The sequence below is a fragment of the Rhizoctonia solani genome, chromosome 7, assembly GCF_016906535.1.
Source record: "Rhizoctonia solani chromosome 7, complete sequence".
Lineage (NCBI taxonomy): Eukaryota > Fungi > Basidiomycota > Agaricomycetes > Cantharellales > Ceratobasidiaceae > Rhizoctonia > Rhizoctonia solani.
This window is the reverse complement of record NC_057376.1, coordinates 1,852,869-1,864,853: the sequence shown is the minus strand read 5'-3', so window position 1 is coordinate 1,864,853 and position 11,985 is coordinate 1,852,869. Positions and strand designations below refer to the sequence as shown.

The following is an 11,985-nucleotide window of genomic DNA, read 5'->3' as shown; positions in this document are numbered from 1 at the left end:
GGTTTTTGGTATTTTATATTTTTGACTATGGCGGGTGATATAAAGTTTGACGTGGCGCCAGAGTCTATTAGGGTTTTGAGTGGTTCTGTTGGGTGGTTTTGCATGACCAGGTTGAGATATAATAAGGGTTTTTTATTCAAATCTAGAGCTAGAGAGACAAATTCTAAATCCAAGTCTGATACATGCAAATCTATTTTTGGGGCCAGGGGCTTGATGGTAGTCCTTGGCCTTAATCTTTTCCCGACCCTTCTTCCTCTGCAACCTTGGCCACCTCCTTGATGGTGGCTTTCCAGCCATTAGGGCATTGTTTGATGCCATGTCCCTTCTGGCCGCATTTAATGCACAGCCCTGATGCGCGGCAGCGGTCCCTTTCCTCCGGTGTGACGTAGTTGGGGTCTTCTGATAGGCAGACCCGTTGAGTAGTAGTGGTGGAGGTAGTGGCCATGGTGGCCGGGGATTTGGCAGGTGCCTTCTTTGGCCGGTTTTCCTCATTTTTGCGGCGGATGTTGTCAATTTTGATTGCTGCCGCAAAGATGGCCTCAAGATTGTCAGGAATGCTATCCTTGGTGGACAATAGTTCCTTGACCTTCCAGTGGAGGCCTTGCGTGAACTGTGCAATATAAGCCTCCTTGTTCCAGTCTAATTCCGCAATGAGATTGCAGAACTCCGTGACGTACTTGGAGGTGGTGGAGGTTTGGACCAGGGTAGCTATCTTCCTGGCAGCGGCCCACTTAGCGTCAGGGTCAGCAAACGCCTCTTTGAATTTGGCCGTTAGGGCCTGAATGGTGGTTGGAGGGTTCCCCTTGCCCTTGATGATAGCCCCTATGATGGGGAGTGCCCAATTGGCAGCCTTGTTGGTCATGTGGTAAAGGATCCACACAACCATCTGTTCCTCCTTGTTGAATTGATTGCAATGGAGGGCTACCCAAAGCATCATCCAATTTAGCCATTGGGTGGCCTTATGCCCCCTGGTATCACCCTTGTAAGGGTCCGGGAGGTCCATCTTGGGCCTTTTTACGCTGGACCCTGTGTCAAAGGGGGTGAGGGATCCCAAGTGTCTCCTAGGCGTTCCTGTAGGCTCTTTTTTGGGGAGCCTTGGTTCCTCCTTGTCTTCTGAGTTGAAACCTGTACCCCTTGATGGGCGGAAGGGGGCTTTGAGCCCAGGCCTAACCATGCCTGGAGTGTTGGCTTCTCCCCCTGTGTGGGTAGGGGGAGTGGTAGGCCCAGCCGCTGGGCCAGTTTTGGCTTGGATGCCTCCTTGGTCCTTATCTCCCACAAGGTTGTTTGTCTCCTTGCATATGGCAACAAGTTGGATGATTTGCTTGCCTTGAGACTTGACTTGGTCCTGGAGGGACCCAACTTGAGTGGTGAGGGCTTGGATAGCCTCAAGGAGAGAGACAATGGACGGCTCTGGTTCCATGCCTGGCAGGTCTTGCAGAGCGGGAGATGTGCTGCAAGAGGGCGGTTGGGAGTGGGTTGGAATGGAACAACGGCTGGAGCGGCTGGAGGGACAAGAGTAGGGGTGAGGGACGCCAGAGCGTGTGGATGGTATAGTGGAGACAGCGTGGGGGGTAGGAGTGCCTGATGCAGGACTTATGAGCGGTTTTTGCACAGTCTGTAAACGCTAAACCCTTGCGTCAAATACCTAGCGTTGAACAATCCCTACAGCAAATCAACAGATCTGGCAATTGTGATGTGAGCGGGTTTTTTGCAAGCAGGTACTTCAGCTGACTAGGGTTGCTAACTGTAGAGTTCTGGCAAAACTTGTGGTATGTGGACAATAGGACTCGTTAGCCTTATAGCAATTTGGTACTACGTGGGGGTGGGGACTTTTGATTATTCTGTCCTGCAAGGTGGCCCCAATCACGGTTTTTTCCCTTGTGCTAGTACTAGGAGTCTTCTTGTTTGTTGATCAAGCCTACAAGAAGTCAATTTTACAATGTTGTACGCCAACTGTAAGGTTGGGTACATGCTGGTGGGTGGGCGCTTAAGGCCGTACTACTACAGGTGACTTATGTAATCTGCTATCTAAGGCTATACTATTACCGCTTAAGGTGGCCTACTGTCTCTATGCTACTGCAAGGGGGCCTTAGGCCTGGGAGGTGTGGTAGGTGAGATATAAAGGGTAAGTGATTGGTGCTACTGGGGGCTGGCTACTTAGCTGGCTGACTACCTTCTCTAATGAGTAAGAGACAAGGTAAAATTGACTTGGGGTCTCCAAGCAATTTCCCTGCTGTATATATAGAAGAGAGCGCACTATCTACATGGTCTGTGCGTGTGAGAAAGGAAGTACATGTGTGAAATGAGAATTGTGCTGCGGACTGCGCAGAAGCGTGGATTTCTCCTAAGCGCCCTTGGCACGGCATCTTGGCGCGGCATCTCGGCATAAATAAGCGCCGAGATCACGTGATCAAAAAACAAAAGATATCAAGTCCGTAAAAAATACTAAAAATAAGAGAAAATTCGTGTGATTCCAGTGGTATAGATAAGGAGGTTATAACACAGGGAATTTATTCCCATTTTCTTGAATTTAAACAAAGGCAATTGGACTAGTTTTTCTGTCACATGACTTTGGCACTTATATCATATGCTAAGTGCTAAGCCACATCCCCTCCTGTACTTATTCAGCACACATAGCCACTTCCACCTATGATGTCATCATGACACATCAGTGACATGTATGCATGAGTAAGACCAACTGCAGAGCAGGGTTCTTATTGGATACAGTATTGGATTCAATGTATTTGTAATTAGTTCACCTCTGTAATATATAAGGAGGCCAACCAACCATGGTAACACCCAGGTTGATTACCTCTTGTCACATCCCATTGTACACAGGGCCTTACAGCCTGGGTTCTCACTAAGTTGTTACCAGTATATACATGCCTTAAGGGTTGTCTCCACTGTACTTACATAGTTGCTGCCACCTTATAGTGTGTGGTCATTGTAGTTAGTAGCTTTGTCATTGTAGGTAGCACCACCACTGCCTTATGCAGTCCTCTCTACGGTCCATATGGCCACAAGTGCCCACTACCTAGATGGCCCCTAAGGATGTCTAGGACAGCATTGGTTCCCATTTGTATAGGGGCTTTAAATGGAGTTTTACCTGTGCTACTGTGTACTGCATTGTTGTAGGCAAATTCTGCCATTGGTAACCATTTGGCCCAGTCCCTTTGGTTAAGTCTTGAGTAAGCCCTGAGGAAATGTTCAATCAAGGGGTTTACTTGTTCTGTTTGTCCATCACTTTAGGGGTGGTAAGCCAATTTTATACCCTCTTAACATATACCATTGAATTTGGACAATTTTTCCTATATTTTTAGTATTTCTTACAGACTTGATATCTGTTGTTTTTCAATCACATGATCTTGGTGCTTATTATGCCAAGATGCTGTGCCAAGATGCCAGGCCAAGGGCGCTTAGGGGAAATCCACGCTTCTGCACAGCCCACAGCATGCTTCCTTTTTCACATGTAGTCTTCCTTTCACACATGCACAGACCACTTGTAGATAGTCTCTTGTAATATTTATACAGCAGGAAAATTGCTTGGAGACCCCAAGTCAATTTTACCTTGTCTATCATCACAAGACAGGTTATCAGAAGCCAGCTAAGTAGCTGGTTGTCAGTAGGACAGCCAACAAGAAGTAGGGGTCTATTCCCAGCTGTTTGTACAAGGCCCTGAGGAATTTGTTATTGTCCTAGACGTCTGCAAGGACGTCAAGGGCGCGGGCGCTTATGGCCATGTGACTAGTACAGATGTACCACTTAAGGCAGCAAGTTCTACCCTACAATGTCTAACTACTTAACTACAATGGCCAAGGCCGTATGGGCGGTGGTTAGCTACATATATACAGTGGGAACAACGCTTAAGGTGGTATCTACTTAGTGGATCTGGCTGTAAGGCCTTGTACAGTTAGGGGATTGTTAAGAGTTGTGTAAATACAGGAGTAAGAATAAATTACTATATACAAAATGTATATGAGAATAACTAAGAACTAGTATTAAGAATCAGAATATATGCGCAGAATATATGCACAATATAGGCTAGATTATCAGGAATAACAACTCCTAACAAATAGTCTAGCAACTATGAAGTGCAGGTGGTTGGTTATGTATAGTACCTTAGACTAATGTTACTTAAGCCTAAGTGACTAAGGGTATGGATACTTAAGGTCTCTGGGATAGTACCTTAAGTAAGAGGGTTACCTGACTAATGTACAGGATTTATAGGATTGGCCTAATAAGTATAGGACTTATATATGCTTAAGTAAGACTTAAGACTTATGGGGTTTACCTAAAATATATCTAGGATTTATGAGATATTGTAGGTAAAGATATCTACAATATAGGGGTTATGGTGGATTGAAACACAATCACTCAATCACAGCAATCCTTACAGTATTGTTGCACTATACTCAATGTTGAACTCAACAACTGTGACAGTCAAGGGGCACAGGGTTGCAGTAAGTACACTGTTGTAGACACACTCAATACCAGGGGATTTATTCCCATTTTCTCGAATTTAAACAAAGACAAACGGACAACCTTTTCAATCACGTGACTTTGGCGCTTATATCATACGCTAAGCGCCAAGCCACATCCCCTTCCGCGCTTACCTCAGCACACGTAGCCACCTCCACCTGATGACATCACTATGACACGTCAGTGACACGTATGCATGAGTAAGACCAACTGCAGAGCAGGGTTCTTATTTGATACAGTATTTGTTATAGAACATTTGTAAATAGCTAGCCTGTAGAATATATAAGGAGGCCAATCGACCATGGTAACACCCAGGTTGATTACCTCTTGTTGCATCCCACATTGTACAAGGGCCTTACAGCCCAGTAAGTTACTTAGCTACACGCCTTAAGTGTTGTCCTTGCTGTACATACGTAGCTCACCGCCGCCTTATAGCGTGTGGTTGTTGTAGTTAGTTAGCTTGTTGTTGTAGGGTAACTTGTCACCGCCTTAAGCGGTCCTACTGTATTAGTCACACGGCCACAAGCGCCCGCACCCTCAACGTCCTTACAGACGTCTAGGACATACACTAATAGGTTACCCTGTGTCTGTTGGGACTGGCCTATGGTCTTAGTGCGCTGAATAACCTCCTATGCTATTTACAGTGAGTCAATCACTAAAGTAAATGCGCAGATAAGCTGTTAAAGGCTTGTGTGTATATGTCAATATATAAGAGTGGATAAATGGATGCATTAGAAGCGTCTTCACAGGGTCCTTTTATACCCTGAGCAGGTGCACAAACAAGTATATACATGATTGATACCAAGAGGGGGTACAGGAGGTACATGTGGCAACTGAAACACTTGAGTGAGCCAATACTTTGGTACATAGTAAACAAACAATAGATCCTAATATTTGCCCCAAGGCAATGTTTGCCCCAAGGCATTATTTACCTGTGTGGGTCCTTAGATGTCCCCAGGCTAAGTGTTTCATCCTTGGAGTAAACAGTCCCAAAGGTAGGATACCTCTGCATTGGGTACTTACAGTAAATGGGGCATAACTCAGCCAAATGTTGTCCGTTTTGGGAGTTTGACCCAGCGTTCTGGAGCGCACAAACATGCGCACCTAAGCACAAGCGATTCGGCAGTGTGGGATGCCCGGGTGATGGAGAAAAGGCGCATTTAGTGCATCGGCGCTTAAGAGCTGATTAAGCGCCGGAGCACTTGCCTATGCAACAGGGGGGACCCTGAATATTTCTGTGTGTAGCCACAAGATAGAATCTTGAATAATAAGTACTACAAACAAGAGAAATATCCCTTGTTACTGTTTATCTACTCAGCTGAATTTATATATATTTAAATGAGTGAGAAAACAGCATATATGCAAAAGGCATTGCATATTAAGGGTATTCCTGAGGTTTGTAGGTTTTGTGAAGGTCACTATTGGATAGAGGGACTTTGAAAACCTTAGTTCGCATCTTTATCTCATTTATTTACTGTGAGATTACTAGTGTAATTAATAAAATAAGTACAGATTAAAGAAGAAATGTCATATCCATAACAGCCAGACCCCTGCACAATCTGGTTAAGAAGGATACACCTTGGAGATGGGACACTAGGGAGCAAGAAGCCTTCAAAGGCTTGAAGGAAGCCATCACCAACACCCTGGTACTCTGCCACGCCAACCCAACCAAACCCTACTTCCTAGAGACAGACACCTCCAGCACAGCCCTGGGTTCCATACTTAGCCAATGTCAGGAGGACGGTTGCTTACATCCCCTGGGATTCTTGTTGGAATCATTCAAGGGTGCCAAACAGAATTACAACACCCACAACAAAGAACTCCTGGCAATTATCCATTCATTTGAGTATTGGCAAATCTTCCTGGAAGGGACCCTACACCCCATCACCATGTTCACCAATCACAGGAACCTAGAGTACTGGAAGGAGTCTAGAACGTTTAACCGTTGCCACACACAATGGCACCTCCTACTAGCTGGATACAACTTCCAAATTGTCTACTGCCCTGGTAAACAATCTGGTAAACCGGATGCCCTATCCTGCTGATCCAATCATGCCAACATTCCCCCTGACAACCTGTTGTACGCCACTGTAAGGTGGGTACTTGCTAGTGGTGGGCGCTTAAGGCCGTAACTAATACAGGACACTGTCTATCTACTCTACTATCTTAGGCTATACTAATAGGGCTTAGGGCGCTCTACTACTATCTACTGTTGACAAAGGGGCCTGAGGCCTGGGAGGTGTGGTGAGTAAAGTGGGGTTAACTTCTGGTGACTACTGGGGCCAGCTACTTAGCTGGCTGACTAATCCCTCCTCAATGGATATGAGACAAGGTAAAATCAACTTGGGGTTTCCAAGCAATTTCCCTGCTGTATATATAGGCAAAACTACTAACTACATGTGGTCTGTGCGTGTGTGGATGGAAGACTATATGTGAAAAGAGAAGCGTGCTGCAGGCTGCGCAGAAGCGTGGATTTCTCCTAAGCGCCCTTGGCACGGCATCTTGGCGCGGCATCTTGGCATAATAAGCGCCAAGATCACGTGATTGAAAAAGATAAGATAATCTGTTCGGAAAAAATTCTAAAAATAAGAGAAAAATCGTCCGATTCTAATGGTATATGTTAGAGGGTTGTAACACAACCAGACCATGTTACCTGCTCCTATATTTGCCAACATAGCCATAGTCACACCCAAAAAGGAACTCCAGCGCCAGATTGAGGCTGCCCTAGACCAAGACAAATCCTTAGAGGAAATATTACAATTCCTCCAAAACAAGTCAAAGGCACCCCCATCCATCAAACAAGCGTTCAAGGATTACCAAATGGAAGCAGGTCTACTATTCTATCAAGGGAGAATTGTGGTCCTGGATGTGGGAACCTTACAAACAGAGTTACTAAGGATCTTCCATGACAGCCCTCTGGCCGGCCACCTGGGTAGACAATGTATGCTGGAATTGATATCAAGGGATTACTACTGGCCTGGCATCCGTGCAGATACGTACTGGCATGTTGACTCCTGTGAAACTTGCCAAAGAATCTGGAAACCAAGATACGCATCCATCCCCCTGCAGCCGCTAGAACTCCTGTCATGCCCCTGGCAACACGTGTCATACAATATGATTGTAGACTTACCAAAGGACGGAAATAACAACTCAATCCTGGTCATTGTTGACAGCTTTACAAAGTATGGAATATTTGTGAAATGCTCCAAAAAGCTCAAAGCAACCAAGTTAGCGGAGCTATTCCTGGAACATGTATGGAAGCGTCACAGCATGCCAGAAAAAACTGTATCTGACAGAGGAAGGGTCTTTAACAACAAGTTCTTGCAGGCCCTGTACAAGCGCCTTGGTATTGACCCTCACTTTTCCTTGGCTTACCATCCTCAAAGCAATGGGCAGACAGAACAGGTCAACCCCTCCATTGAACACTTCCTCAGGGCCTACTCAGGAATCAATCAAAGGGACTGGACCAAATGGCTTCCAATGGCGGAGTTTGCCTACAACAATGCTGTACATAATAGCACAGGCAAAACCCTGTTCAAGGCCTTGTATGGGTGGGAGCCCACTGTTAAGAGTTGTGTAAGTACAGGAGTAAGAAAGAATTACTATATACAAAATGTATATGGGAGTAACTAAGAACTAGTATTAAGAATCAGAATATATGCACAGAATATATGCACAATATAGGCTAGGTTATCAGGAATAACAACTCCTAACAAATAGTCTAGCAACTATTGTCCTAGACATCCGTAGGGGTCGTCTAGGTAGCGGGCGCTTGTGGCCGTATAGAGCTAAGTGGTGACCGCTTAAGGCGGTGAGGGAGGCTACCTACAACGACTAACTATCTAAGTACAATGTCCAAAGCCCTAATGGCAATGGCAAGCTATGTATCTACAATGAGGAAGCCGCTTAAGGCAACGAGTACAAGTGGGAGAACCTAGTAATTACTGGCCTAAGGCCTTGTACAGTTGAGGGATGCAACAAGAGGTAATCGACCTGGGTGTTACCATGGTCGATTGGCCTCCTTATATATTACAGAGCTATCTAATTACAAATACATTTATATGCAATACTGTATCAAATAAGAACCCCGCTCCGTAGTTGGCCTTACTCATGCCTACGTGTCACTGACGTGTCATAATGATGTCATCAGGTGGAGGTGGCTACGTATGCTGAGGTAAGTGCGGATGGGGACGTGGCTTGGCGCTTAGCGTATGATATAAGCGCCGAAGTCACGTGATCGAAAATGTTGCCCGTTAGTCTTCGTTTAAATTTGAGAAAATGGGAATAAATTCCCTGGTATCGAGTGTGTCTACGACACTGCCCCCCCTCTAAGGGCCTTGGCAGCGCCAAGGGCCTTTTCCTTCATTTCTTTTTCGAATTTTTTCAGGATTTTTTCGGCGTTTTTGAGGTTTTCCCTTGGTTCCCAGGTATTCTCCTCTGATCCATAGCCTTTCCATTTAACCCTAAAAAACCATTCTTTGCCCCTTTTTTCCATATCCGTGATTCCTTCTACCTCGTATTCCTCTTCTCCGTCCACGGTGATTGGCGGTGGTTGGTTCTCAAATGTGCGTTTATTGTCCCTCTTTACTTTTGACAGTAGTCCCACATAGAAGACATTGTGGATCCTCATGGACGGCGGGAGTTCCAGGCGGTATGCGCGGTCAGAGATCTTTTTGGTCACCTTGAAGGGTCCTAGACGTTGTTCCGTTAGCTTGGGGCTCAGGGTTTTTAGCTTCACGTTTTTGGCGTCCAGCCAGGCTTCTTCCCCAACCTTGAAGGTTACTGGTTCTCCTGTTTCTCCGGCTGTCATGCGTGTTTTTGACTGCCGGAGTGCCGCTTCTACTTCCCGCCACTGTGCTTCCATCTGAGTGGCTAGATTGTCAGCTTCAGGGACGTCTGTTGGGATGTTGCTTGGTGTGAGTGCCGGTTCCCATCCGTAGAGTGCCTTGAATGGAGTTTTGCCTGTGGCGCTATGGACCGCGTTGTTATAGGCAAACTCCGCCATTGGGAGCCATTTTACCCAGTCCTTCTGGTTGATTCCCAAATAGGCCCGTAGGAAGTGCTCAACCGTAGGGTTTACGCGCTCGGTTTGCCCATCACTCTGTGGGTGGTAGGCCAAGGAGAAGTGGGGGTCTATCCCCAGGCGTTGGTACAGTGCCCTTAGGAACTTATTGTTAAACACTCTTCCTTGGTCCAATACTGTTTTTTCAGGCATGCCATAACGTTTCCAAACGTGCCGTAGGAACAGGTCTGCCAGTTCCAGAGCCTTGAGCTTTTTTGAGCATTCAACCAGGACCACGTATTTGGTAAAGCTGTCTACAATGACCAGGATGGAGTCATTGTTGCCGTCCTTGGGCAGATCTACTATCATGTCATATGACACATGTTGCCAGGGTTGTGATGGCAGCTCTAATGGTTGAGGGGGGATGGACGCGTATTTAGGTTTTCAGATCCGCTGGCAAGTTTTGCAAGAGTCAACGTGCCAGTAGGTGTCTGCGCGGATGCCAGGCCAATAGTAGTTTTGGGATACCAATTCCAGTGTCCGTTGTTGCCCCGGGTGGCCTGCCAGTGGACTGTCATGGAAAATCTGTAATAGATCCGTCCTTAATGTGCCAACATTGGGAACCACGATTCGTCCTTGGTAAAACAACAATCCGGCTTCCATCTGGTAGTCCTTGAATGCCCTTTTGATGGAGGGAGGTGCTTTGGATTTGTTTTGGAGGAATTGGAGTATCTCCTCCAGAGACTTGTCTTGGTCCAAGGCTGCCTCGATTTGACGCTGGAGTTCCTTCTCAGGTGTGACTAGAGCTACATTGGCAAACACAGGGTTGGGGAGCATGGTTTGATTGGCAGGGGGTATATTGGCATGGTCCAAGCGGCGTGAGAGTGCGTCTGGCTTTCCAGATTGTTTCCCAGGGCGGTATACAATTTGGAAGTTATACCCGGCTAGTAACAGGTGCCATCTAGCGTGACGCCGGTTGAATGTTCTGGACTCCTTCCAATATTCCAAGTTGCGATGGTCTGTGAATACCGTGATGGGGTGTGCGGTGCCTTCCAGGAATATGCGCCAATATTCAAAGGAGCGAATGATCGCTAAGAGCTCCTTATCGTGTGTGTCATAGTTCTGCTCGGCTCCCTTGAATGATTTGGATAGGAAACCAAGCGGGTGGAGGCGTCCATCTTCTTGGCGTTGGCTAAGTATAGAGCCCAGGGCAGCACCAGATGCATCTGTTTCAAGGAAGTAAGGTTTGGTAGGGTCGGCATGGCATAACACGGGGGCGTTTGTGATGGCATCTTTCAGTCCTTGGAATGCTTCCTGTTCCTTGGCTTCCCATTTCCAGAGTGTGTCCTTTTTAACCAAGTTGTGTAGGGGTTGTGCCATATGGCTGAAATTGGCAACAAAGCGGCGTAGGAAGTTGGCAAAGCCTAGGAATGATTGTACTTCCTTGACTTTAGTGGGCGTGGGCCAATCTTGGACTGCCTGGATTTTGAGCTTATCCAGGCTGAACCCCTTGTCCAATACGATTATTCCTAGATACTCCACCAATGTGACGTGGAATGTGCACTTGGATGCCTTACAGAACAATTGGTTCTCCATTAAGCGCTGTAGGACCTCATGGACGTGCTGAGTATGGGTTGCGTCGTCCTTTGAGTAGATTAGGATGTCATTGAGGTAAATGATGACGCATACATCCAATAGGTCCTTGAACAGTTTGTTCATGAAGTGTTGGAAGGTTGCGGGAGCGTTAGTTAAGCCAAAAGTCATAACCAGGGATTTGTATAGACCATATTTGGTACGGAAGGCCGTTTTCCATTTGTCGCCTTCTTTGACACGGACGTTATTGTAACCCCATCTTAGGTCTAGCTTGGTGAAGATCTTAGCGCCGCGGAGCTGGGCCATGAGGTCATCAGGACGGGGTAACGGGTAGATGTTCTTCTTTGTCCAATTGTTTAGGCAACAATAATCCACTACAAGCCAACGGGAACCATCCTTCTTGGGTACAAACATAACCGGGGAGCTGATTGATGATTTACTGGGGCGGATTTTCCCAGCCTTGAGCTTGTCCCTGAGCCAGTCCTTGAGTGTGGCGGATTCGGCATCAGTCATGCTGTAAAGGGGCGAGTTCAGGGGTCCTTCTTCCGTAAGTTCAATACCAATATTGTAGTGCCTATGAGGAGGGAGTTTATTGAATTCTTCTTCCCCAAATACCTTTGCATATTGATGGTACTTGGAGGGTACTCCTTCAAGGGGGTTCTTGTCAGCTTCCTCTTCTTCGGCAATGGCTATGTGTTCCGGGGGCGTGTGAGGGAAGGAAAGGGTGCGCGAGTTCCAATCAATTTTGGGGTTATGGTTCTCTAACCATTTGATTCCTAAGATGGCAGCGTGTGATCCAGTATTGCAGATCAGGAAGGTTTCCGTCATGCGTTTGCCATCAAATAGGAAGGTTAGGTGGGCCTTCTTCCAAATCTTTCCAGCCTGGGGGCTCGACCCATCGAGCATAGTAA

General features: G+C 46.5%; 5 protein-coding genes across 5 annotated transcripts; 2 read left to right on the top strand and 3 right to left on the bottom strand.

The window, feature by feature from the left end:
• Window positions 1-229: 229 nt before the first annotated feature.
• RhiXN_06766 (Retrotransposon-derived protein PEG10) lies at window positions 230-1,420 on the bottom strand (the record flags this gene model as incomplete). Its single annotated transcript, XM_043326582.1, has 1 exon — window positions 230-1,420. The coding sequence occupies one exon, from the start codon at window positions 1,418-1,420 to the stop codon at window positions 230-232; it is 1,191 nt and encodes a 396-aa protein (XP_043182014.1).
• A 4,418-nt stretch (window positions 1,421-5,838) lies between these two features.
• Window positions 5,839-6,524, top strand: RhiXN_06765 (Retrotransposable element Tf2 protein; the record flags this gene model as incomplete). The annotated part of the gene is made up of 2 exons (XM_043326581.1): window positions 5,839-5,878; window positions 6,022-6,524. 2 exons carry the CDS (start codon window positions 5,839-5,841, stop codon window positions 6,522-6,524), a joined length of 543 nt encoding a protein of 180 aa, XP_043182013.1.
• A 601-nt stretch (window positions 6,525-7,125) lies between these two features.
• Window positions 7,126-8,119, top strand: RhiXN_06764 (integrase core domain protein; the record flags this gene model as incomplete). Its single annotated transcript, XM_043326580.1, has 2 exons — window positions 7,126-8,055; window positions 8,114-8,119. 2 exons carry the CDS (start codon window positions 7,126-7,128, stop codon window positions 8,117-8,119), a joined length of 936 nt encoding a protein of 311 aa, XP_043182012.1.
• A 669-nt stretch (window positions 8,120-8,788) lies between these two features.
• RhiXN_06763 (integrase core domain protein) lies at window positions 8,789-9,850 on the bottom strand (the record flags this gene model as incomplete). Its single annotated transcript, XM_043326579.1, has 1 exon — window positions 8,789-9,850. The coding sequence occupies one exon, from the start codon at window positions 9,848-9,850 to the stop codon at window positions 8,789-8,791; it is 1,062 nt and encodes a 353-aa protein (XP_043182011.1).
• Window positions 9,851-9,925: 75 nt separating this feature from the next.
• Window positions 9,926-11,980, bottom strand: RhiXN_06762 (Retrotransposable element Tf2 protein; the record flags this gene model as incomplete). Its single annotated transcript, XM_043326578.1, has 1 exon — window positions 9,926-11,980. The coding sequence occupies one exon, from the start codon at window positions 11,978-11,980 to the stop codon at window positions 9,926-9,928; it is 2,055 nt and encodes a 684-aa protein (XP_043182010.1).
• Window positions 11,981-11,985: the final 5 nt, after the last annotated feature.